This window comes from Penicillium alfredii (genome assembly GCF_028826965.1).
Source record: "Penicillium alfredii strain IBT 34128 chromosome Unknown utg000004l_segment0_segment0, whole genome shotgun sequence".
NCBI lineage: Eukaryota > Fungi > Ascomycota > Eurotiomycetes > Eurotiales > Aspergillaceae > Penicillium > Penicillium alfredii.
Window position 1 is genome coordinate 2,389,916 of NW_026622701.1, and position 23,909 is coordinate 2,413,824.

Below are 23,909 nucleotides of genomic sequence, written 5' to 3' on the forward strand. Positions count from 1 at the left end.
ACCAATTCGGAAAATGAGGGCCCACCAAAAAGGATGGGAAGACGAGAGAGGGAGGTGAGAGCGAGAGGAGGTTGGGGTGGAAAAAAAACAAGGATATGTTTACACCTGTACCTGGCGGGTACCACTCCGCCCACATCAAATATGCGGCCCCGGCAAAAAAAAATCAAAAAACAAATCAAAAATACCTCGCTGTTACTTGCAGAATACGACTCTTCCCCTGTCTCTTCCCCACAAAAGCCCCAGTCTCTATGGGAATCGGGAGTATCCATGGAAGGGAATATGCAAATGGGTCTTAGATACTAAGCTGGTCCATGGTTCAACCTGTGTCAATGTCCCGAGTCCCGGTCTTGTTATTATGATTATGATTATGATTATGATTATGATTATTCTTTGTATCCAAGTTAATTTCTACGATCATCATGCCAAGCTTGTCGTTCCCTGCAAGGAAGATCTACTTCGGTAGGTACTATGTACTGCAGTAGGTACAGGCGAGTTCGATGAGTGACTGAAATCCATATATGGTTATATTCATTCTTGCCAGATGCTCTCTGTGTATGTTTATTTTTATTCAAATATTCCACACTAAATCTAGGGAATGTGGGCCCCACGCCTCCCAGGGACTCGGTTGAACATAACGAGAAGGGAAGGGATATAAGAAACAATATATGACCTGGCAAGACTCCAACCCATGCTCTTCAATGCATGTAACCCTCGACACTGTATTGACCATACCTCTGTACTCGAAGATTTCCGGAGCTCATGCTCCTCTCTGACTATTAGTAGACATCAATGTAATCTTGTTTTTCTTCTTTTTCTTTCCAGCGCTGGCTGATGGACCAGGAGTAGGTCCTTCAGCAGCAGTTTGTGCAATCAGTTCAGACTCCCGCTGGGCAAGGAGCTCCTCCTCCCAATCTTGTCGCCACCCATCACTGGGGCGCTGGGCCTCCAAGGTCGGCGAAAGAGACGGCACCACCGTGGTTCCCCAGACTGTACGGGAACCTGGAGGGCTGGTAGAGGGTGACGCTAATGCTCCAAACTGGGAGGATGGGCGCGGTGGAGAGGCCGAAGAGGTGCCAGAGTCAAATACTGATGAGTCGGCATTGTTGGGCAGCGGTTGAAAATCATGGGCAGAGAACGGGGCCTCGCTAGCATTCCCAACGCTGGGTCGCTTGCGCCGAGCAGCAGCCCACCGTTCATCATCCTCCTTTTTCTCCGCACGGATGCGATCTTTTTCCTCGCGAGCCTCTTTCTCCCGGTTGCGTTTCCGTCTCTTGTCGATCTCGGCGCGGAAATGCCTTAGGACTTCTGGGACAACCACATCCCTCCAATCACACTCCAAGAAATTGACCTCACACCCCTGCGGAAGATGCCCGAGGTACTTGACTCGTTTGCGGAGCTCGTCGTCAACAATATGCCCGGTGGAAATATGTTCCACCCGAGGTAGAATAGTCGCAGGAAATAGACTATATTCGCCAAACGCAGCCTTGAGAATGCGAATGTCTAGAGGCGAAAGGTAGAATTGAGGCAAGGCCTGATAGAAATAGTATGGCTGGTCTGATACTTGGGAGGACTGCGCTTCCTTGCTCCAAGTCTTGTGTCTGGATCTGGTGTTGGAGTCAGAGTCCACATGAATCTTACTCACGGCCTCAGAGAGATGGTCCACCTCGTCATACGTGGCTAGGGTCGAAGAGACTTCTCGGACCTGATTTGGCGCATCGACGGCCGAGGAAGGGACCGGCTCCGCAGAAGAAGTATTGGCGGAGGAGGCAGCACATTGTGCTGAATCACCGGGTTCGTGAGTCTGTTCCTTGACGGGATTTGTGGCAGCGGGTTGTCGCGAGACATCTGGCGGGTTACCGATGCCTTTCGACTTTTCTTTCGCATCCGTAATAATACCAATGGCTTTTTGTGTCCAGGTGTTCTCATCGCCGAATAAGAGCTCATCTTCGGCTTCCTGATTGCGAAGGTCCTCGATTTCACAATCGTACTGAGCGGTCATGTAGTCTTCGCCTCCTTTCATCATCCGAGAATAGTCGGCAACTTCCGCAACATGATACCACGGAATATCTTGATTGGGACCAAGAGTCTCGGCACCATCGCGGGGAAGCGCAAGAGTGCTGCCCGGCTCTCGTTTCACCAGCCTCAACACTACATCCCCGCCTTCAATGGGGAGGTCGCCCTCCTGACCGCGGAACCACCGAACAGGTCGAGTCTCTGAGATATAGATCGAGTCCCAGCATATTGGGCATTTCTTCCATCGAGGCTTCTTCTCGGGAACTGGTTTGTCATCGTCTGACGAGTGCATATATCGAATGAGACATGGCAGGCAGAATATGTGGCCGCACCTCGCCATTCGTGGCGCAACTGGAGTAGACAGACAAATCGGGCAACTGGCAGCTTGGGTCTGAGCAGAGACCAATACCTGAAGAACCGAAGCCCAGTCCAGGTGGACATCGGCATTGGCTGCCTGTGCATGGTAATTCTGATTCGGAGCCACGATAAAGCGGTAGTTAGCGTGAACATAGTGTGCCTTGTCTATTGCATGGTAGCCAGAGCCGGCACCCCATGTTGCATAGCGTCGGTAATTGCGAGGTGGGGGCTGATACTGCGGGCGAGGTGGGAGAGAAAAGTTCATGAGGTGGGTGATGGACGTCTGTCCCTTGCGGCTGGTTGTCGACTTCATGACGGCCTGAGAGCCCTGCGGGTCAGTAGGTGACTCTCGATTCAAAGTGAACCCAAGCAACCCACCGATTCGCTGTACTCGTCATCGTCCAACAACCTCGGCTTCCTCTGTCGTTTGTGCTGACTCTTCCGCGCCTGATTATTTCTGGCGGTGGGCGAGCTCCTCGATGATAATCCTGCACCAAAGCTTCCCGAAGCTCCTACACGCCGTTGAGAGCTGCTGTCGACCGGAGGTGTCGAGTGGAATGTCGCAGACGAAGCTGAGGTATTCGAAACATTCACCGCTTTTGAAGGAGCTGGGTTCTGTCCTGCACTGGACGACATCTCCCTGGGTTATCCCTTCAATATTTGCTTGTCGGCCTTGGTCACTGCAGGGGTGAAGAGACCGGTGGACCGGCTGGAGAGGAAAACTGAGGGGCTCCCTGGAATCTGGATAAACTTGCCGCCTGATAAGGTGGGCGGTCAATCAGCTAGCGCAGACAGGGGACCCATCAACCGGGAAGACTCGGCCTCGGTGCAATCGACACAAGAAACAAGTATACAGAGTCCCAAAGGGCCATTTCAGAATAGAGAATCGAAGACCTGACCAAGAAGGGCACCCTGAGTGCAGCCCACCGAGGAAGAGGGAGAGGTCGGAGAGGGGCGAGTACTGATTCCAAAGCCGGCACGTGCGGGCGCTGACTCATAGGCGCTGAGTCAGTCATTGAATGAACTGGAATCCAATTTCGCTTCACTTCAGCTTCGAGGTGAATGAGAGGCCTTCTCCCGCATCCCCTCCTCCCATCCCTCCCTTTTCTCGGTCTTTGACTGAGCCTTTGTCTTATTCCCTTGAATCCTTTTAGTATACTTCCTAGGTATTTGGCTCTTACGTGGGATTTTTGTGGCGCACTTGCATTAATGTCTACTCCCCTTCTATTCTAGCATTTGCCGCCAACTGCTCCGATTTGCAGTATATCCACACCGCGACGCCCTCCCTCCCATCTCTTTCCGAGGCCATTATGGCCGCATAATTGCGCCTGAGCCTTCAGGTTTTAACTTCGCTTGAGTCCCTCGGCGCATGGCTGAACCGTGAAGGCGAATTGTCTCTCAGGCCAAGATGAACCACCATTTGCCTGCGATGCCTCATGGGCAGCCGCCGATGCCTCCTTCCAGACGGCAGCAAGATTTCCCTTACAACCCTGGTCTTCCCAACATGCGATCTCCCCCGTACATGGGATATTTACCACACATGAATGGCCACATGCCCCCCGCCTTCCCACCACAGCAGTATCCGCAGTGGTATCCGCCCTATGGCCATATGCAGGTTCCTCCACGACCTTATCAGCCACCCTATGGTCCGATGATTGTATCCTCTTATCCTCATTCGCAACCCATCATGGCACCCAATCATATTCCACCTCATTCGTTACCCATGCAACCGAGAACCTCGACTCCGTTGCAGCCAACAATGTCTCCATCTGTCCCAGCGGCGCATCTTCAGCCCGAAATTCAGGAGCACCACCCCACTGTCTTACCTGTTCAGCTACACCAGACTTACCCTGTCGCGTCTCCGCCCCCGCGATGGGAACCGAAGGTCACTCCTGCCCCGAAGCCTGCTTTCTCCGCACCAGTAAGTTCTACAACTGTGATCATGGAGTCAATGCATTTTATTCCTCTGTCCGGTGCTAACAGATGGTATAGCTTCCTTGGCTCTCTGTCCCAGAGCTTCCCTTCCCCGCCAGAGCTCCACACAGACGTCGAAAGACCCGTGTGATGCGATCATCGGTCGAACTTCCTAGTAGGGACAGATTGCGAACCACTGAAGGAGAGGTTCAGAGTGATGCAAAGCCAGTTGAATCAGTCGCCCAAGCACCTTCTGAGCCACAAACCCCCACTACTTCGTTGCTCCCATCGGACGCCGACTCCACGCAGCCTACGACTCCTTCTACTGCAAAGACTCAGGCTCAAAACAAAGCATCAAAACCTGCTATTCCTTTGGCTCCTGTTGTACCAATTGTGCCCAATTTCCCGGGAACTCCGCGTCGCCAAGCAAAAGATGGCTCCAGTGTCGCATCGGAAACACCGAAATCAAGCACGGCGACTGCCCCGGAGACTAGTTCAGACTCCGCCCCTGCTGAAACTAAACCAGCCTCGCCTTCTCGCGCCGCTCCGAAATCCTGGGCTGACTTGGTTCGCTCAAAGGCTGCTGCGCGTTCCGCAAATGCCTCTGCTTCAGCTGAGTCAAGTGCAATGACTACACAGAGGAATGAATCTCTTGCCGAAGTCTTGAGCAGTCTCGGCGACGATGTCACCCAGTACAGCGACAAAATCGCTTTCCTGGAACCCCGTGGACTCGTCAACACCGGGAACATGTGCTACATGAATTCTGTGCTGCAAGTCCTTGTTTCTTGCGTACCATTTTATCAGTTTCTTGACCATGTTGGTCGACGGGCTTCGCACAGCTTCCAAAGCGACCTTCCCTTGATTGACTCGATGATCATGTTCATGAGAGAGTTTCGCGTCATTGACGCCGCGAATTCAGAAGAGCAGCTGCGGTTGAGACTGAAGCCTAACGAGTTGGAGCAATACGGAGAAGCTTTCATTCCTGAGTTTGTGTACGAGATGATTAGACAGCTGCCACGCTTCAGGGACATGCGACGTGGTCATCAGCAAGATGTTCAAGAGTTTCTGGGATTCCTTCTTGAGGAAATGCACGAGGAATGTGCTCGTGCCGCCAAGCATACATTGGACAAGGCTCAAAAAGCACAAGACGCCGGCGATGCTAGTGCCGCCGATGGAGCTTCTGGTGACGGATGGCTCGAAGTTGGTCATAAGCAAAAGGCGGCAGTTACTCAATCATCTGGCGCCATAATCACAGAATCCCCGGTCACCAAGATCTTTGGAGGAAAGATCAGATCAGAATTTAAGGTCCCAGGCAACAAGACTTCTGTGACTCTTGAGCCTTATCAGCCTTTGCAACTCGACATTGGGTCGCCCGATGTTCATAATATTGTCGATGCGCTCAAAGGGTTGACCAAGCCAGAAAGCATTCAGGGTGATTTTAACTCCTCACGCGGCCCCAACGTCACGGCAACTAAGCAGGTCTTCATTGAAACCCTGCCGCCTGTCCTCATTCTTCACCTCAAGCGCTTCCAGTACGACAATCTGACCGGGGCCACTCAGAAAATTTGGAAGAAGGTTGGATATCCCCTGGATTTGGAGATTCCGCGGGAGGTCTTCCCGGCTCATAGGCGCAATATCATAACAGCCCAAGGGGGGCTCCCACAGTACCGTCTCATGGGGGTTATTTACCACCATGGGAAGAATGCCAGTGGTGGTCACTACACTGTTGATGTTCGGCGCCAAGAAGGACGGGAATGGATCCGCATGGATGACACCGTTCTTCGCCGCGTTCGTAGCGAGGATGTGGCGGAAGCCGGTGGCGAAGAAGATCCCAAGATTCTCGCCGCAGCCCTTGAGCAACACAAACAGGAAAAGAACCCCAGCGCCAACATCTTCGCCCACATTGATCAAGATGATGTGGAGTCGGCTCACAGCGAGAAGGGGTGGAGTCAGGTCAATGGAAACGGTACCAGCAGCCACGCAACCAAGAAGCCAGTCAATGGGATAACACCCTCTTCTGGGCCTTCGTCTGGGGTACGCACTCCCCTGGGTCGATACGGCAGCCGGGACAACCGAGTCGCCTACTTGCTCTTCTACCAGCGAATGGCTTGAGTCATTTGACGGTAACAAAAATATGAAACCGCATCGACTTTGGTTGTATCACGCATCGAACATACATTTCTATGGCTCGCAGGAAGGCTGGCCTTTTCTTTTTCCTTTCTCATCGACATCTACCCTAACAGCACTATGCCGACTGCTTGTGATGCCGCAAGTATTTCATTTTCATCTCCATTTCATACATTTGATTCGGACACTTCACAGGGCTCATCCCTCCCTTGCATTGACTGGCTGTACATATCATGTTCATACAGGCCAGTCTGCACCAAGTCATCTGTGTTTATGATCTCATGCACACATGGCGTTGATCGGGGCCCTTTTTGGGGGAGAACATACAAATCAGGGTACAGCAAATTCTTTTACTGCGCATCGCCTGGCGGACCCTCGAACGGCCTGCCCACCGTGGCTCGATTTCCAGGACCGTTAAGCATTTCACCGATATTCTCTTGAACACATTTTTTCATCATTTTTGCTGTTTTTGCATTTTCACGACGCCCAGACTCATTACTCTTGCTATATTCTGGGCCAGTCGGTCAACGTTTTTCACCCTTGATTTCATGCGTCTTTTGCTTTCTGGGTTGTATCTTATGGGATGTTGACTACGGTTTATACCCCCTCTGTTTTTTTCTCATGGATACATTCCCGACCAATTTGGTTACCTGCATGAGATTCCGAGATTCCGACAGGAGGAACTGGTGTCATATTTTTGTCCCGTCTGGCTCTTTTGTTTTTTATTTTCTCATTTGACGTGTGGCGTGGACGAGGGAGCGGTCTATGACGATGTCATGAATTTCCTTGGCTTTGATTCCCAATTTGATAGACCGTGGACAAGGAGACGGCGATCCGGGCAAGGCTGGATGCCGGCCTGGGGTTGGGCGAGAAGGCAGACGTGGGACTGCTTGTGGGTGATTCAGCGAGGGAGGCGGATGTGCTGGAATTGGCAGATAGTGCGCCGTGTGTGGTTTTGTGACCAACTCACGCCCTGGGAGGGTGAAAGAAGGAAATGGCTATGGCTATGGAGGAATATACAGGAAGAGGAAGAGGAGGAAACATGGCACATATCAAAAAGCATGTTTTTTTACCCCAAAAAAATGTCAAAGGAAGATTATTTCAGAAATCCTATACTTACTACATAAGAGGTATTCTCGTGGTCATGACTATCTTACAAATAATCGACTTTCAAGCATTGAAGACCACGGCTGTCTTGTTTTCAAGCTCTTCATCCTCCAGAAACTCAAATCCTAGGGCCCTCCAGTTCAGCTCTTTCCTCCAATGCAGGCCATAGTAAATCCTCTCGTCGAGGCTCTCGTTTGTCCCCGTCTCAGCGTCTGCACCCGTAGTCGCACCACCACCACCACCATGTTGATCATCGCGATCATCGGGTGTAGGAGTGACAACAGGCTCCGATGCAAGTCCACCACTCTCCATTCTCCCGGAGCGAGGAAAGACCACAGCCCGGAAGCGGGAAAGAAGCATTCCCATCGAGCAGCATAGACAGGGTTCGTGCGAGATATAGACGTCAAGGTCTGTACAGAGATAGCCGCCTTGGGAACGGGTGCGGATACGGGAGCTTGTAGGAGCGGGCGCGGAATGAGAAGGAGAAGCTGATGATGCAGGAAGAGGGTTCCCAGTTTCAGTGTGAGTAGAGTGGGTGATGGTAGGGTCTGGTAGGGCGACGCTCGACGGCGGAGGAGCAGGGAGGTCGGTCTGTGGGTCTAATGCACAGGCAGATGATTCCGGATTGGGGGCTTCGTGTTTCCTCTTTCTGGGGGAGGACGGAGAGTCGGGGGCTGGGGAGCGAGAGGGGGGATGCGACTGATACAAGAAATATGATTCCAGCGGGCTTAGCCATGAATGGGGTGCCTCTTCCGACAGGGAAGCCTGGTCCCGCCGGTCCTCCTCGCGGCGCCAGCGAGCAACCATTTCCACAGCACGCATGAGCGCATGCAGCTCTGGTCCACCTTCCAGGTCAGCGTTGTATGTCTTGCTGGCTGGGTTGGGTGCCACACCGGCATGCAGTGCCGCCTGGGACGGCTCGCCAGCTTCTGGGCGGGCGTATCGCGCATCACCAGCGACGGCAAGGACAGCTTCTGGCCACCGACTCGGACGGTCGGGATCAAGCTCATGGTTGACGGCATCGATTTGCGCCTCGAGTGCAGGATCGACGATCACCGCGCCCACGCCGCGGCCCCGCCCCGATTGACTCGCTTCATCGGCAACCTTCTGTGCAAGAGATAAGTAATACCCTGCTCGGGACTGAATGGAGTCTTGCGCACGACCCAGAATCTGAGGCGGCGGGGCAATGGTGGCACGCGGTGCGGCGGGATTGAAGATGACCGGCCACAGAGATTTAGTCCAGGTTTCGGCCTGGTGCGTGTTAAATGGAGGATAGAGAGGGACTTTAGTGGTGTGCAAATGAATCTTGGAGAGAGCCGGGCCGGTGGTCGAGGAATCTAATGGCGCATCGGCCGATGGTGTAACCGCAACCGGAGTCGCGGGCGGTGCAAAGGGAGCAAGAAGGGCCTGAAGAGCATTGGTGTCCGGCAAGGGAGGTGAGATGAGAACGAAGATGGTTTGCGCGGATGTGGCTGGCGAGGAGCTTCCCTCTTCAATCACTGATCTCAAAGGTGCTGGCAATAGTTCTCGCTTGGCGAAACGACGGAGGTGGGACAATTGAAGAGACGAGTCTCGAGGGAAGGCAGCATCGAGAGCTCTAAGTTGGGAATTATGAGTTGCCTGGCATCTTGAGATGCGAAAAGTGCTACCTACTTGATCACTTTGGATGCGGCTTTCACATTGACTTCTGCGACGTAGGCGTCGGCTGTGTCTATGTCAGCCGGTGTGTGGCAGAACCACAGAGCATTCGCGACACATACCGAATTCTTCTGGTGGTCGTGTCTCTTGTATCGTTCGAATGGGGACTATGCGCCCGCAGAGAGGCTTGATGCCTCTGATGGTCTGCTCGATATCCATTGCCCGCTGATAATCCTTTGGCAGCTAGCGCATAGGCGCAGTCGATCCTGGACGTGGCGGCCGATTATGTGGACTGGAGACTTTAGAAGCAATCTGTTCGTTTCATAGCTAGGGAGGTTATTTGGGATTAGGTGGAGTGGCTCTGGATATGAAGTGGCAGTGTCGAGGTTGAAGTTGCGAAAGGCTTACGGATGCCCTAGACCCCACACCCTATGCCCTAACTCCCAACAGGGAAACTACAGTTGATGGGTACTTGAGTAGGGAGATTTGAATAAATTCCATACTATTCGAACAAATAGAAAGAAACTATGTAATTCAATAAAACAAACATGGAACTAGTGGGTAATTGAATCATAGATAGTATCTCGTCATCCCATTAGACATCAAACGCCTCATTCCGCTGTAAATGGATCGCTGAAAACATGGAACAAAGCACCGCCCATAGACCATGGTTTATGTTGAGGGTATATATATCTGGAGCGCCGAGCTGTTTGATGCGTGCGTTCCTCGATATTAGAACAGGGAGACAGAATAGCTGGCTACAGAGCCACGGTTCCCCCTGTCATGCAAATTGTATTCATGACCAGCGCCTCGTCATCGACGGGCAACTCGAGGCCGGCCCGAGCAGGTCATCATGAAATAGACGTAGCGTTGACGGTCGAGAATTGCACGCCATTGGAACCACCACTAGTGCGTTCAATAATGAAGCCTTCGCATCGCTCGACGAGGCTCTGGTAATAGTCGACCAGCACTTCAGGCTGTGGGACGATTCGCCACTGGACCCGGAATAGGAATTCCAGCTCCAGCATGGCCAGCTCTGTCATGCTGATTCCGCCAACTCGAGAATAGGTTTTGTTGGTCCAGAAACTGTCACTTAATCCTTTGCTAGCGACCGTGGCACTGGCGATCAGGAATCGGTGGATCGTCAGACTCGAGACGGTGAAGGCCGGATAAAGCGCACACAGCCGATCAATATAATAGACCATGCTGAGAAGGATTGGGGGCGAGAGGGTGGCGTGGGTTGTCAGCCGCTGCAGGTAATCCTGTACGGAGATTCGGGGTGGCGAGCGCGAGTGGAACCGAGTCAGTCGGCCCTGGTGCAGTGGGATCTTGTCGTTAAACCGAATCAACTCCATCAGCATGCTGGAGATCAATACCACCAAGTCTCGCGGCTCGGCCAGTTCGTACTGCGCGGGCAAGACCTTGACTTCCGACTTCGAGGAGCACAGCCGTTTCGACTGGGAGCCCTCGAGCTCCGGGTCCGTCGCATCCGGCGGGTCATCGCTCTGGCTATTGCGTTTGTTGGACCCAGAACCGATGGGGGCGGGCATCGAGGGGGGGACGGAGGGGACTGGTGGGTTCGGGACAGACGATGCTGCCACCTTGGTGCTAGGGGTGGCTGAGGACGGAGTGGCCGATGAGTCGGGCTGTGACGAGGATGCAGAGGCCAAAGCGGAACTGTGGGTGACAGGGGTCTTTGTGGCAGCCGTGGAGGCGGATAGACGTCTCCGGTGAAGATCCCCTGAGAATTCAGGGGATGAGGGATCGACGGTATGCCGATTCAAGGCCGATCGGAGCTCGTCAATAGCCAGGCGCGAGGAACGGGGACTATTGAAGTGGGGAGCGCCAGTGGGTTCATAACGGGGAGGGTGAGAGGCAGCGCCCGAGGACGTCTGCAAAGGTGAGCGCAGGGCTGCAGAGGAAGGTGAGGGCGAAGACGCCAACATGGTTTAATTGTAAGGAATGCTGGAATCCGAAGCCAAAGCAAATCGACCGCTCGGATTGCACGCTGGCACCACGTGGGCGCACGAGTCAACGGGACGCTGACGCTGCGGAACCTGGATGGCGCTGGCGCACGGCCGCATCCTCAGCAGTCGGGAATTCAAAGTCGAGGGGTCACCGGGCAGAGTGACAGTGGAAGCAGAATCTGGAAGGAGAATTGTAAGTGTCAAGCGAAGTGAAAGGGGAAGAGGAGAAGTCATGGAAAGATCCTGATTGTTCACGTAATTTACATGGCAATACATTTCAGATCCAGTTGGAGTGAGGGCAAGGCCTGCGAAAGGTCTGAACATTGTGGCTTTCGCCAGGGCTGATTGGCCGGGGGTGGCGTGGCTCTCGTATTGTTACGCAGGGCTGAAACAGCATCATGTGATGTGGCTCCATTTCCCCCAAGGTGGGTGCCTCAGGAAAGGGAGAATTACCCCTTGAAGGTCTGTTTTTATAAAAAAAAAATTAAGAGAAAAACATATACGTATTGATCTAGCTTAGAGATAACTAAAAAAAAAAATCTTTTTTTCTTAGATACTTAGACAACTGGATGCCTACTTCCTTACTGCAGCAGGTGTCATGTGCCACAAAGTAAACGGAAGTACGGCATCTTTTCAAGTTTCTCGCCTCAGGCAGAAAGCCTTACGTAACCACCAAGTCATCCCCATGCGGAGTCGGAGACGTCAGGTCCAGCAGATCGTCAGCTTTCTGGTGAGTGGCTTGGCTCGATGGTTGAACACCCTGACGCTTATCAGACCCCACGGGCATTAGCTCTCAAACCAGCAGGGAAACAAAAAACAGCGCTTGCACCCCCCAAACCCTAACACACGCGACCCCTCGCCCGACTTGGCCGAATACATCCAGACCTTCTCTCCCGGCCCTGCAATCCCGACGGCTTGCCACAGAGACTGACGCCAACCTGCGCCATCACAGATTTACCTGAAGGAAATATCCTGGAACTTTTCTTCCTCTTCTCCAAAAGTAAGCGAAGTGGATTGCTGGAGAACCTCCCACTCGGGGGCGGTGGTCTCCGGACGATGACGCGCGCGGCCGCACCGCCGATTCTGCTGCAGCTACACAGCTCGGAGTCGGTATCCTCACAGATTAATGCCCTGCGCACCCTCAAGAATGAGGTCATTGGCCATGACCAGCGCAAGGAATCCTATGTGACCGGCGGCCTTATCCCCATCCTGACAGAGGTGTTGATCTCGAAACGGCCGGGGAAAGCTGGATATAATGGATCTGTCGTGGGCCAGAGCCCCCAGGACTGTGATGCCTGTCTCCAGGCGATTCTCATTACTGGGAGCTTGGCACAAGGTACGTGGGAATTGACCACCCAGCGTCCCATGCGCCGATCGACGAGGAATTGACAATGCCAACCAGGTGGCCCGACCTTTCTCGCTCCTATATTCTCCAGCAATATTCTCCCGACCCTCCTATCCATTCTCTCTTCCCCAGACTGTCCTGCGTCATTCGGTCTTCCGATTCTCCGGCTCTTAAATACCATTGCGGATCGACTACCGTTGCAGAGCCAGGAGCAATGGCCCCGGGACATGCGCTTGGCAGATCTGGTGTTTACTACCGAGAATATCAGTTGTCTACGACGAATTGTTGCGCAAGACTATAGCTCCCCACGAAATCAAGCATCCATCGAGTTGGCAGCTGGCCTTATTGGGAAGTTATGTACGGAAGAGGTCCACAAGACGGCCCTGGCAGAGTCTGGAGTGTTGGATGCATTGGCAGTCAAGATTGCCTCATTTGTCGTCGCCCAAGGTTTTGTCCTGCCCGACGCCGAATCCCATCTGCACGAACCTGGCGCATTGGGGGATCTGCCATCGCCGGCCCCTGCATCCGCCCAGCTAGCGCCGATTCTTCGTGCAATTACCGTGATCATCGAGCAGTCGAAGTGGCGTGCTGAGCATTTTCTCTCGTCTCCAGGGATTGTCACTGTATTTCCCAAACAAGTTCCAGGATTTGCCCCGTCCGACGTCAAAAAGGGACCGTGGGGGGCGACATACCTATCGGGCTCAGCGGTGCCCCGCCCAATGGGTGCAAACCCCGTCGATTATCTTCTACCATCAATTCCACTAGCACATGCGAAGTCATCCACCAGCGCAGCCAATTTTCCACCTCTAGGCCATGGGGGCTCGCACCGTCGTCATAGCCACTCTTTTCCGACCCCATTCTCGTTTGCCGATATGTCAACGCCGGATGAGGATGAGAATTCCATTGTGCCATGGCTCCTCTGTATCCTCCGCGCAGAAAGTGGCATGTCACGGCTAATGGCAGCCCGTCTTGTCACTGTTCTTTTCCGCTTGGGATTGGCCAAGAAGCATCGAGTCTCGATGTTTAGCTACTTGTTGATTCCGATCCTCATTCGAATGCTGGACAAAGACTTTCGGTTGCCGAATGAGGATAATGTCACTTCTGACGGATTAATCTCACCTACACAACGCATGAAAGAGGAGTCACCGGCCGTGTTGGCTAACCTAGTGATGGACGACCAAGAGCTGCAGAAACATGCGGTGGAAGGCGGTGCGCTAAAAAGGCTGTCACAACTCCTTAAAGAAACCTACAACCCGGTACCGGAAAGTTCCCGGCCGATGTGGCAGGCAGAAGGCGGCTGTCCGGTCTCGGATCCCGAGACGTTAACACCGGAGTGTCGGCTCGGTCCTCCGGGGTACTCCCCGACACTTTGTCATGTTATGCGGTACCGCGAAGGGATTCTGAAAGCTCTGGCAGCTCTCGTTCCTTTCAAGGATGAGTACCGCAAAGCAGTTTGCGAGAATGGCGTGGTTCCATACATCATCGACTCTCTCAAGCCCCGGCCGAGTGATGCCCCAGCCGACACTTCAATGCCTAAGAACACCGCGGCCGATGGCAATCCAACTCCGACGCTGCTAGCTGCCTGTGGCGCGGCTCGTATGTTGACAAGATCAGTCAGTGTGCTAAGAACCAGCCTCATCGATGCTGGGGTGGCTCAGCCTTTGTTTGTGCTTATTAGCCACCCCGACCTCGAGGTACAGATCGCGGCAACGGCGGCAATTTGTAACTTGGCGTTAGATTTTAGCCCCATGAAAGAGGTGAGATATTGTTCATTCTCTGCCTTTTAGAATTGTATACTTACCTTGTTCCTACAGGCCATCATCTCCGCCGACATTATCCCCATTCTTTGCGAGCATGCCCACTCGTCTAACACCAAGTTACGGATTGAGTCATTGTGGGCGCTCAAGCATGTAGTCTATAACACTGCCAACGATATCAGGATGAAGGTTGTCGAGGCTCTGGGCCCGGATTGGATCCGACAGATTATCAGCCAAGACCCACTCCGCGCTTTAGCTAAACGAGGAATGGAAGAAGAGATGGATCACGGCGCCGGGCTTGCCATGGGCCGATCCAATTCGGCTGGTGAACAGGTGGACATTCTGAATCCCATGGAAGATGCCAGCGAGCGGGAGGAGGATCTCAAGATGACCGACACCATGCCCCCATCAAAAATGAGTCTGGAGATGTTTCTGCCCGATGCCAGGCGTCGGCGCAAACTCGTTTTGCACGGCAGTCTGGAGCAGTCTACTCAGTCTCGACAAGATGATATTGCCGTGCAGGAGCAAACATTTGATTTGTTGCGCAATATTATCTGCGGCCCCGGTGCATCTGAGATGATCGACCACTTCTTCCAAGAAATCGGAAAGGACGACATTCTCGATGCACTTGCAGACAACCTGCGTCCACGCTCGATCCAGCTTCCCCATCGGCGCGAATCTTCGAGCCGGTCACTGCACGTTCCAGTGGAGATTTTAACCTCGGTCACCGCACTTATTATCCATCTCGCTGCCGGACTTCCGCGCCACCGAGAACTCCTCGTTTCACATCGCGACCTACTGCGCTCGCTGACCAACTATTTTACTCACAGTCACCGAGAAGTGCGGGTCAATTGCGTCTGGGTGATCATCAACCTCATTTATGAAGAGGATCAGAGTGACCGCGAGGGCTGTCGAGAACGAGCGGCCCAATTACGGCACCTGGGCGTGGCGGACCGGCTGGCTAGTCTTGAAGATGACTCGGATCTGGATATCAAGGAGCGCACCAAGACGGCGGTTCATCTTCTGAACTCGTTGGCTCCGGCGTAATCGAGTGCTTGGGGGGTGGACCGGGAGGTTGTAGACATGAGAGTTCTCACCTGTGCATACAACATATGCGAGTTACTGTTCATGGACTTGGTAGATATGCTCCTTTCCTTCTTTGAAACGCTCAGTATAAGCACATCAAGTGTACTCGGGGCGCTAAATGCGCGTCCTCTTGACCTTTTCAACAAGTATACGTTCAGTCACTCGACTTGTACATTTACTGTGGGATTCCCTCTGTCTTTCTGACTTGAAAATCTACTGTCAATCTATATTCCATTCTTTATTTTTGTTCTATTCTTTGGTTCTGTCTGTTAACAAGTCGGTCTGGTATCTTATCGATCGCGTGGAGTAAACAACGTCATCCTACGCCCAACCGGTCCTCCTCATTCCTAAAATGTGTTAAACCCCTCTCCAAATGATTGACCGATACCCATTGCGAATATCATCCTGACTAGCCATGTCTCCTGTCCCTGCTCCTATCCTGCGCGCGCTCTCCCTAACCGACCCGTCCAAGGTCAGCCTCTCCACCTCCGGGCTAGGGTCCGGCTTCACCAGCACAGGCGCCATCCGAGCACTCGTCCCGACGGATAATGGCACCGAAGAAGAACGACGATACTTTTTCAAAACTTCGAACAACGGCAAAGCTGCCGAGGAGATGTTCCGGGGAGAGTACGAGTCCCTGAACGCGATTGCCGGCTCCGTTCCAGGCTTCTGTCCGCGCGCGCTGGCCTGGGGCGCGCTGGATGAAGGCAGCAGTCGGCCGAAGAAATTCTTCCTTGCAACGGAATTCCTTGATCTTAGTGGTGCCATGGGCCGCACCACTGGTGACGAGACCACCCCTACCACACTGGCACACCGACTCGGGAAGCTTCATACGACGCCCGCACCCGCGGACCCGGAGACGGGGCGCCGGCGCTTTGGTTTTCCGGTGCCGACATTCTGCGGCGACACAAAGCAGCCCAACCATTTTTCTGATAGCTGGGCGGATTTCTACGCGAACGAGCGCCTCCTCCGGATCCTGGCTACGTCGGAGGAACGCAATGGGCGCGATCCCCAGCTGCGCAACCTCGTTGAGAAAACTGCCCACTCGGTTGTGCCACGACTGCTCGGAGATGATCACCTGGGGTATAATTCCCGTGGTGAGGGAGAAAGGATAGTGCCTGTAGTGGTGCATGGGGATCTATGGAGTGGAAACGCCGACTGCGGACGCATTGTCGGCGGTCGCGATGACAAGCCCGCCGACGTGGTGTACGACCCATCAGCGTGCTATGGGCACAGTGAGTTTGATTTGGGCATTATGCACATGTTTGGTGGGTTTTCGCCGCGCTTCTTCGATCAGTATCATCGGGTTGTGCCCAAGACCGAGCCAGTGGAAGAGTACAACGACCGCGTGGAATTGTATGAGTTGTAAGTTGCTTCTGTTTTTTGTCTATCTGGGCTGTCGCCGACTTATCATCTCTTTCAGATATCACCATCTTAACCATCACGCCATTTTCTCGGGGGGTATCGCTCGGGCGCGGTGTCGATGATGCAGAAGCTGATCCGGAAGTATGGCGATGGCAAGTAGAATTTGATGATACCTATTTTGTCTGGCCTTGATATTATTAGAGGCACGTTATGTTATCTGTGACTGTGATGGTTAAAAGAGTAGGCCATGGATAGTGACACTTTCTAGCCAAACCATGTCACTTCAATTGCATACATAGTTCCTCCGCATCTTCCCAGCTTCTCTTCTCTCCCACCTACTCTTGACCATCTTTGCTCTTACGATGCCAGTCCATCCCGATTCCAACCTTCACCTAGAGCACTGGCCCCGCAAAAGCACTGGTTGACCAGCATTGAACGGAGCAGCCACTGAAGCTGTATGCGGGTTCTGTCCGTACGTTATTATTGACCGCCAGCCATGAGCCAACCAAACGCCAACCGACGGTGAGACCCGGTATTGCCATACCCAGTTCATTATTGACTTGACTCAAGTGCCATGCAGGCTAACCTGGAGCTCAACGAGTCCAACGAGTCTGGCTCGCATTGGGGGAGAAACAGATCCCCTACGAGTACATCGAAGTCAACCCGTACAACAAGCTCGCCTCACTTCTCTTTCTCAACCCGCGCGGCCTCATCCCACCACTCTCATATCCGGCTGACCCACACGCACGGCCATTGTACAAGTTCACCGGGATCCTGGAGTATCTGGAAAAGGCATATCGAACGCACGGCCCACGCCTGCTCCCCGCAGAGCGAGCTGGCAAAAGCGATCAGGGCAGGACGAGGTGTTCCGTGACTTTTTCTTTTCTTTTCTCTCCCATGGGCTAGCAAGCATACATGTACATTGAAAATAGGTATAAGTTGTGGCAGTCGCCAATATTATGCATCAAGGCAAGAGGTATGGCTCTATGCCCATATACATGTATATCAACTGCTATTTAGGAAGTACAGTCGCTCCTCCAGGGGCTCAAGGCCGAGAGTTTTACGTCTCGTCCCTGACCTGAGCCACATCCACGGAGATATGGCTTCTTCCTTGTTTGATTGCTTTGACCGACTCAATAGTTCCTTTAGTTGGAGTAGGCACCGGCGAGCTTGCTAAGGACCTTGTCCAGGTTCTTGATCAGTTCGGTGAGCTGCGGGCCACAGTTGGGAGCAAATTCGATAACGCTTTGCAGGTATGCCTAGGATTCCATCAGCCATATGCACTTTCGGCGGATATTAGGACGATCAAAAGAAACCCACATCGGTCACGCCTTCGGAGACACGGCAGCAATGGGGGCGTTCAAAGGAATGTTGGCAAGGAGATCTTGCTTGTCAGTGACGGGCTTGACGAGAGTGTCGTCCTCATTGATGAACTATATAGCGAGCCAGTCAGTTCCCGGTTGTCTTTTTTTTTTCATGTTGAATCCGCATGTTCAATGAGTATATAAAACTCACCTTGGTAGCAGCGTCGCAGACCTGCTTCTGGTCCTCGTCGCTCAGCTTGCCCTGGCAGCTCTGAGGCTGGGTCTTGGTGAGAGTGGCGACGGTCTGTCTCGTGCCAGTCACGACTTTCTGTGAAAGAAATGGGCTGTTAGAAAACAGAAAAGCAGAAGGAAGATCAGATGTAGCCTACCGGGCCTACCTCGACGGGGTTGTTGTTGCCCTGCAGCTGAGTGTTCAGAGTCTTGACCATCACCTGGGCACAGCTAGAGTCCTGGCCGGTCGGGACGGGCACGGCGAGGGCGATGGTGGCCAACAGGGCCGTGGCGGCAGAGAGCTTGAGCTGCATGGTTGGATAGAAAAAGAAAGGGGTGGAAATGAAAGTGGGCTTTCAAAAGGAGTGACCGGTAAAGAAAGAATGGATGAGTGTATAGTTTGTCGAAACGAACCCTCGGGAAAACACGACGCCTTTATAGATCAAAGAGATTTCGACTCAGGGATAATTGTTAAGATCTCAGGGCTCCACCCGAACTGGACCGCTTTGCTTCCGACAAGGCTCAGGCGCTGGAGGTCTCTTGGATAGCCCTAGAAGGTTTCTATCTGGAGTCGTTTGAAATAAACCATCGCCGATCGTGAGCCACTAGAAGCATTGGAATCCTGCCAGATCTCTGGGCTTCTCCACTTTGTTGATACAGAAGAAAGAAGGACAATGTGCAGAAGCGTCGATCACCTGAGTTTCCCAGGTCTGGTCTATCTCAGGCACAGGGCCAGAGTGGATTGGGCTCAGACATACCCACCCTCTAATGAAGTTTATCGGATTAAGCTTTTCAATGGCAGGAGTCATCTTGTGCGATGACGTTTTCAAAGCCATGGCCGTGAGAATGTCTGTTGATGGACTGGGAGGTCTGCAGTGTATATCAGGCCGCAACACTGCTTTGTTTACCAAGTTGATAGGAGGTTGGTAGATCCGCTCGACACCGACATGAAGAGCTTGATTGTTAGGCTCTGGATCTTTGGGGTGGGGGGTAGTTCTGGTTTTATACATTGACAGGAATACCGAGAGACCCCAAACATTGGGTTTCAACTCATGTTCATCGATATACTACAAGTAATGTGTGGCTGTAGTACGCAACATTTAAATTATGTAGCCCACTAGGACGAGTACAGACTTTTCATCTTGGTTGCGTGATAGAAAGCTTCGTGGACTATATATTTGTCCCGACTTAAGGAGACACACGGCTGAAGTTCTACACTTCATTTGAAAAAAAGGAAACCAAACAATTTCCTTGTATATTTTGATCACATGGATCATGGATATTCTACCAACAGCACCTATAGCCCGTCGTGCGAGCACGCTGTCAAAACTGAAGTATATTCACCGTCCGAAATAGGCAACCAAGCACCTCGGAGTAAACTATCCCCGATATCACATGACCCATCCCGCCCGTCCGATGCATCTTGCCATCGTCCTTCAAGTCCTCTGACAAGGCAAGAATTGTGTGAGCTTTTCTTTCGCGATGGCTGATGGGGAAAGATCGCCCCGATCGGCCCCTGAGCCCGGGGCCCCAGAGCTCCCCGCAATCCACCCATCATTTATCCAGGTCGCCAGACCATACATCTTTGAGCAAACGATACAGGACTGCCTCGCCGCGCTGGGCATCGATCCAACGCGCGAAGATTCCCTGCGTTTGCAGGGTGTTCACTGGCTTGACAATATGCGGAGAGTGCTTAATCTGTAAGCCTCCCTCGAAAAAAAAGCAAGGCTAGAAGCCAGAAGTTTGTATAAGCAAAACTGACGGCACAGTCCGATTCGCACTTTCAATACCGCAGTGATATACTATCACCGGTTTCGACTGGTCCATCCAGACCGGGAATATAGCTTCATGGTAAGCTCTTTTGTGTCACCTTCTGGCCAGTTTGGATCTGACTGGCGCGCAGGATGCGGCAACAGCGGCCTTGTTCACCGCATGCAAGGTCGAGGACACACTCAAAAAGTCGCGAGAGATTGTATGCTCAGCATACAACTTGAACATGTCACCATCGGAGCAATTGCCATCCGATGATCCAGTAAGGATGGATAACCGGGGAGAAAGAGAGAAAGAACCAGTCCGCTGACAATGATCAGGTTTTTGAAGCACGCTCCCGTGATATTATTGGCCTTGAGAGACTCATGCTGGAGGCGTCTGGGTTTGATTTCCGGACCCGTCATCCGCAGAAAACCCTGCTCAAGCTCGCTCGACAATACGGGCTCCCTACCGGGTCCGAGGTCTCCAACTTGGCGTATCGGATCTCACTGGATCTGTACCGGACATTCGCGCCCCTCAAACAGACAGCATCGACCATGGCATTTAGCTGTCTTGAACTCGCAGGGCGGCTGCTAGGTCAGCGTCTCGAGGCAGCAGAATCCGTCGGAGATTATGCACAATGGAATACCAGCCGGGAAGAGATCATGGGTATGTCACCTATCGTATCTTACTCTTCACGCATATTTCCCACAGCGCATGCTGATAAAATGCCCCAGAGACCCTCTTTGATCTCCTTGAACTCTACACTCATCATCGGTCCTCAACTTCCGTTGGGCCTCAGTTTCCAGCGGACCGGTTTTTGACTGTCCGCATCCCACTCAACCAAGAAGCCGCTGAATTGCAAGCCCCGCGATACACGCACTGGAAAGACCGGCCTCGCATCCCCAAGGAGACTGTCAAACCGCCGAACGGCGCGGGCGGTAAACAATCGAATGTCCCAGCACGAACACTCCACCCTTTGACGCCCATTGCCGCGAACGGTGAACGCTTCAGTAAGGAAGAGCGTGGTCGGCATGCGGCCCTTCGATACATGCTCGATCCGATATGTGCGGAAGACGAGAAGAGGCAGGTCGCGCAGTATTTCAAGGTCGAAATGGAGGAGTTTGAAGTGGAAGAGTAAGCGAGTTTCGCCTGGTTTTGTAGGCCATCCTCGACTTTTAATGGCGCACACATTTGCAGCTCAAATGTGGTGTGCGCTCAGCCTGGGCACGAGAGGAGACCGGGATCCCAGAAGGAACGCCCTGAGCATAAAATCTGGAAGACGCTCGCGCGCAAACACACATCAGGGACGCCAGCACTCTGAGTCAACCCACCCCGGTCGCCTCTATCTGGACCCTGTCCACACGCTCAGCTCAGTGACATGCCCTGCTTCCATGCACACCCTGCCTGGATCAGGTGGACGAGCTCCAATGCGGTGGATTGCGATTTTGCTCGCTAAATTCGAGGTTTGGTCTATCCTCGACATAACCTGGTTCAGCAAAACATCCAATATGGGCTTAACCGGGGGAAAGGAGGGGGGAGGTCGAGTTGATCCCGCATTGCATGGTTCATCTCAGTGCAATCCATTCATTTTCTACGGGTGACCTTGAACCCTAGTTATGTATAGTAGCAATAAATTCGATAGGAAGTCAAGCCTAAAGCGGTCACAGGAACTAGAAAAGCTTTAGTATCAGCTTCATCAATGGATTGAAAGCTATGTACATATTTTCTTTATAGACCATTTCCACTGCCGTCTGCACATCACACCAGCCAAGAGAAAGGGTTACTCCAAGACAGCGAAGAATCGTAATCGTCCCACACCTCTTCTATCACCGGCTTTTTGAGTTGGAAAAGAAAGAAAGAAAAAAATCCTTCCCCGTGCAGAAACGGCATGGAATAGAGCCAGTTTGCTTTTGGGCTCACAGCCCATATTGATCGAACGTATCGAATTCCAAGTTCGGTCCAGAGCCAATCGGCAGCAAAAGAAGACAGAAGAAGAAAAGAAGAGAGTACTAAACGGAAATAAGACAAGAAAGCAGCCATGATTGGAAAGGGAGATTGTCCCGGTGTTCTTCGTGCCTTGCGAGAGGGTTGTCTTTTTTCGAGTTTTCGGTTTTGAGTTGGGATGTTGTATACCTGAGAATCGTCTGTTTCCTTTTGACAAGGATGTTTTGATGCCATGTGTTGAAGGGCGGGGAGACGAAGTACACAAGGTATGCATAGACCTCCGCGTGTATGTGGTCTCGGAGAACAGGCGGTTTTCCCTGGAAGGAGGAAAATACAAGGGAGAGAGCTCGGCACGGCAGACACCATCGGTGTACAATTGCGAGGCGAGAGATACAGGAGAGTCAAAAATCGTCCTCGGGGCTTGATCATGGAAGTGAAAGAAAGAGAAAAACACAAGTCATAAAATTGTCTTCTGGGTGAAACCGATCTTGGCTCATCGGCGGTGGAGCTCGGTAGAAAGACAGTCCAAAATCTAGACAAATTAGTGATATGATCCAGGATGAAAATTGCAGAGGCACATACCGTTTCTGACACGGCACCCTGATTGTACAGGTACTTGCCCAGGCCGCGAACCACTTCGAGCTGCTGGTCCACCGTCAGGCCGTTGATGGCAGTCTCGATGATATCGCCCACGCTCGCCTTATACACGGCGATGAAGCTGTGGTAGTACATGAAGGAGAAGAAGCCCATGATGAACTGGCAGTCCATGCGGTCGGTGATACCGCCGTGGCCAGGGATCGATTCACCAAAGTCCTTAATCTTAAAGGTGCGCTTCAGCCCAGATGCGAAGAATCCACCGAACGGAGCAATGAGCGAGGCGAACGTGGCAAATCCCAGAATGTGAAACTGCATCGGCTCGACGTAGAAGGTCTTGTCGAGGCCGATCCATTCAAGCGAGTACGGATGGGCCACGAAAACAGGGTTGGGGATGCACTCCAGACCCGTCAAAACATTCGAGCCTAGGTCATTGACGGGACAAATGAAGTACTTGTATCGCATCAGCATGTTGGTCATGAAATAACCAAAAATAATGGTACAGATCCATGCGCCGATGAAACCCTCGACCGTCTTCTTCGGCGAGAGCTGGATCAGTTGCGTACGCCCAAAGGTGATGCCACACACGTAAGCAAAAATATCATTAGTGATCACAAGCGCAGCAGGGAGGAAGAACCAAATCATGCCCTCGAAAATGTTGTTCATGACGAAGTGTGCTTGGACCACGATCAGATACAGTGCCATATGTGTCCAGGCGAACTGCGTGAACTGGAATCGGTAATGTCCCTTCTGCAGTGACCCGACAAAGAACACGAATCCTAAGAAAAGATCTCAGCGTATGTCAACGGAGAAGCAGCCCGAGTCACTCACCCATGACGTAGAGAGTAAAGCTGATGAAGCGGTGGTGTGTTGCGAGGGGAAGGAGCACTTTGTCCACCAGCAAGATGTGTTTGAAGTAATATATCACACTTTCCCCGTACAGGAAGTACATGGTCGAGGCGAGAAAGTACCAGTTGAGGGACTTGGTGAACCGCAGGTTCTTCTCTTTGCTGGGCACATTGGCGATGGCGATCACCTCCTTGAACGACACAATCTGAATCGCGGTCACGAGGGCAATAATGTAAATATGGCCAGAGAAGAGAGCGATGAAGAAGCCTGCAATCATTACGAGAGTCCATATTGTGCGCGTGATGAAAGTCTGTTTTTTCTTCTCGTACTCGGACTGGGCGGGTTTCTGCAAGGCGCCAACCGGTCAGCTATCATGCCCAAGAGCTCCTTAGGATCAAACTCACCTCCTCAGGTATTGTGGATGGCTGAGAGACACTGCCGTTCTTGCCGGAGCTGGAGGGATCCGCGGGCGCATCACTGACGTCGGACGACACGCTGAGCCGCCGCTCACCGTTGGCCCGGTGCGGGAACCTCACATTGCGGCGGGACCTGGACATGA

The 23,909-nt window shown here is 52.6% G+C and overlaps 10 protein-coding genes across 10 annotated transcripts; 5 read left to right on the forward strand and 5 right to left on the reverse strand.

Annotated features, from left to right (window-relative positions):
• Positions 1 to 757: 757 nt before the first annotated feature.
• On the reverse strand, positions 758 to 3,006 carry NUU61_002549 (RING-type E3 ubiquitin transferase MAG2; the record flags this gene model as incomplete). Its single annotated transcript, XM_056653131.1, has 2 exons — positions 758 to 2,698; positions 2,749 to 3,006. The coding sequence occupies 2 exons, from the start codon at positions 3,004 to 3,006 to the stop codon at positions 758 to 760; spliced, it is 2,199 nt and encodes a 732-aa protein (XP_056514198.1).
• A 772-nt stretch (positions 3,007 to 3,778) lies between these two features.
• Positions 3,779 to 6,396, forward strand: NUU61_002550 (mRNA-binding ubiquitin-specific protease UBP3; the record flags this gene model as incomplete). Its single annotated transcript, XM_056653132.1, has 2 exons — positions 3,779 to 4,291; positions 4,363 to 6,396. 2 exons carry the CDS (start codon positions 3,779 to 3,781, stop codon positions 6,394 to 6,396), a joined length of 2,547 nt encoding a protein of 848 aa, XP_056514199.1.
• Positions 6,397 to 7,581: 1,185 nt separating this feature from the next.
• Positions 7,582 to 9,375, reverse strand: NUU61_002551 (putative tRNA-specific adenosine-34 deaminase subunit Tad3; the record flags this gene model as incomplete). Its single annotated transcript, XM_056653133.1, has 3 exons — positions 7,582 to 9,115; positions 9,172 to 9,223; positions 9,279 to 9,375. 3 exons carry the CDS (start codon positions 9,373 to 9,375, stop codon positions 7,582 to 7,584), a joined length of 1,683 nt encoding a protein of 560 aa, XP_056514200.1.
• Positions 9,376 to 10,007: 632 nt separating this feature from the next.
• phoB (regulatory cyclin phoB) lies at positions 10,008 to 11,102 on the reverse strand (the record flags this gene model as incomplete). Its single annotated transcript, XM_056653134.1, has 1 exon — positions 10,008 to 11,102. The coding sequence occupies one exon, from the start codon at positions 11,100 to 11,102 to the stop codon at positions 10,008 to 10,010; it is 1,095 nt and encodes a 364-aa protein (XP_056514201.1).
• Positions 11,103 to 12,179: 1,077 nt separating this feature from the next.
• Positions 12,180 to 15,272, forward strand: NUU61_002553 (armadillo repeat protein; the record flags this gene model as incomplete). Its single annotated transcript, XM_056653135.1, has 3 exons — positions 12,180 to 12,459; positions 12,526 to 14,225; positions 14,283 to 15,272. 3 exons carry the CDS (start codon positions 12,180 to 12,182, stop codon positions 15,270 to 15,272), a joined length of 2,970 nt encoding a protein of 989 aa, XP_056514202.1.
• A 454-nt stretch (positions 15,273 to 15,726) lies between these two features.
• NUU61_002554 (putative fructosamine-3-kinase) lies at positions 15,727 to 16,680 on the forward strand (the record flags this gene model as incomplete). Its single annotated transcript, XM_056653136.1, has 1 exon — positions 15,727 to 16,680. The coding sequence occupies one exon, from the start codon at positions 15,727 to 15,729 to the stop codon at positions 16,678 to 16,680; it is 954 nt and encodes a 317-aa protein (XP_056514203.1).
• Positions 16,681 to 17,172: 492 nt separating this feature from the next.
• Positions 17,173 to 17,550, forward strand: NUU61_002555 (uncharacterized protein; the record flags this gene model as incomplete). The annotated part of the gene is made up of 2 exons (XM_056653137.1): positions 17,173 to 17,198; positions 17,247 to 17,550. 2 exons carry the CDS (start codon positions 17,173 to 17,175, stop codon positions 17,548 to 17,550), a joined length of 330 nt encoding a protein of 109 aa, XP_056514204.1.
• A 271-nt stretch (positions 17,551 to 17,821) lies between these two features.
• NUU61_002556 (uncharacterized protein) lies at positions 17,822 to 18,525 on the reverse strand (the record flags this gene model as incomplete). The annotated part of the gene is made up of 4 exons (XM_056653138.1): positions 17,822 to 17,935; positions 18,020 to 18,109; positions 18,192 to 18,308; positions 18,370 to 18,525. The coding sequence occupies 4 exons, from the start codon at positions 18,523 to 18,525 to the stop codon at positions 17,822 to 17,824; spliced, it is 477 nt and encodes a 158-aa protein (XP_056514205.1).
• Positions 18,526 to 19,693: 1,168 nt separating this feature from the next.
• Positions 19,694 to 21,284, forward strand: NUU61_002557 (putative cyclin; the record flags this gene model as incomplete). Its single annotated transcript, XM_056653139.1, has 6 exons — positions 19,694 to 19,911; positions 19,981 to 20,062; positions 20,115 to 20,243; positions 20,302 to 20,629; positions 20,698 to 21,097; positions 21,161 to 21,284. 6 exons carry the CDS (start codon positions 19,694 to 19,696, stop codon positions 21,282 to 21,284), a joined length of 1,281 nt encoding a protein of 426 aa, XP_056514206.1.
• A 1,116-nt stretch (positions 21,285 to 22,400) lies between these two features.
• cds1 (phosphatidate cytidylyltransferase) lies at positions 22,401 to 23,907 on the reverse strand (the record flags this gene model as incomplete). Its single annotated transcript, XM_056653140.1, has 4 exons — positions 22,401 to 22,439; positions 22,490 to 23,280; positions 23,333 to 23,696; positions 23,755 to 23,907. The coding sequence occupies 4 exons, from the start codon at positions 23,905 to 23,907 to the stop codon at positions 22,401 to 22,403; spliced, it is 1,347 nt and encodes a 448-aa protein (XP_056514207.1).
• Positions 23,908 to 23,909: the final 2 nt, after the last annotated feature.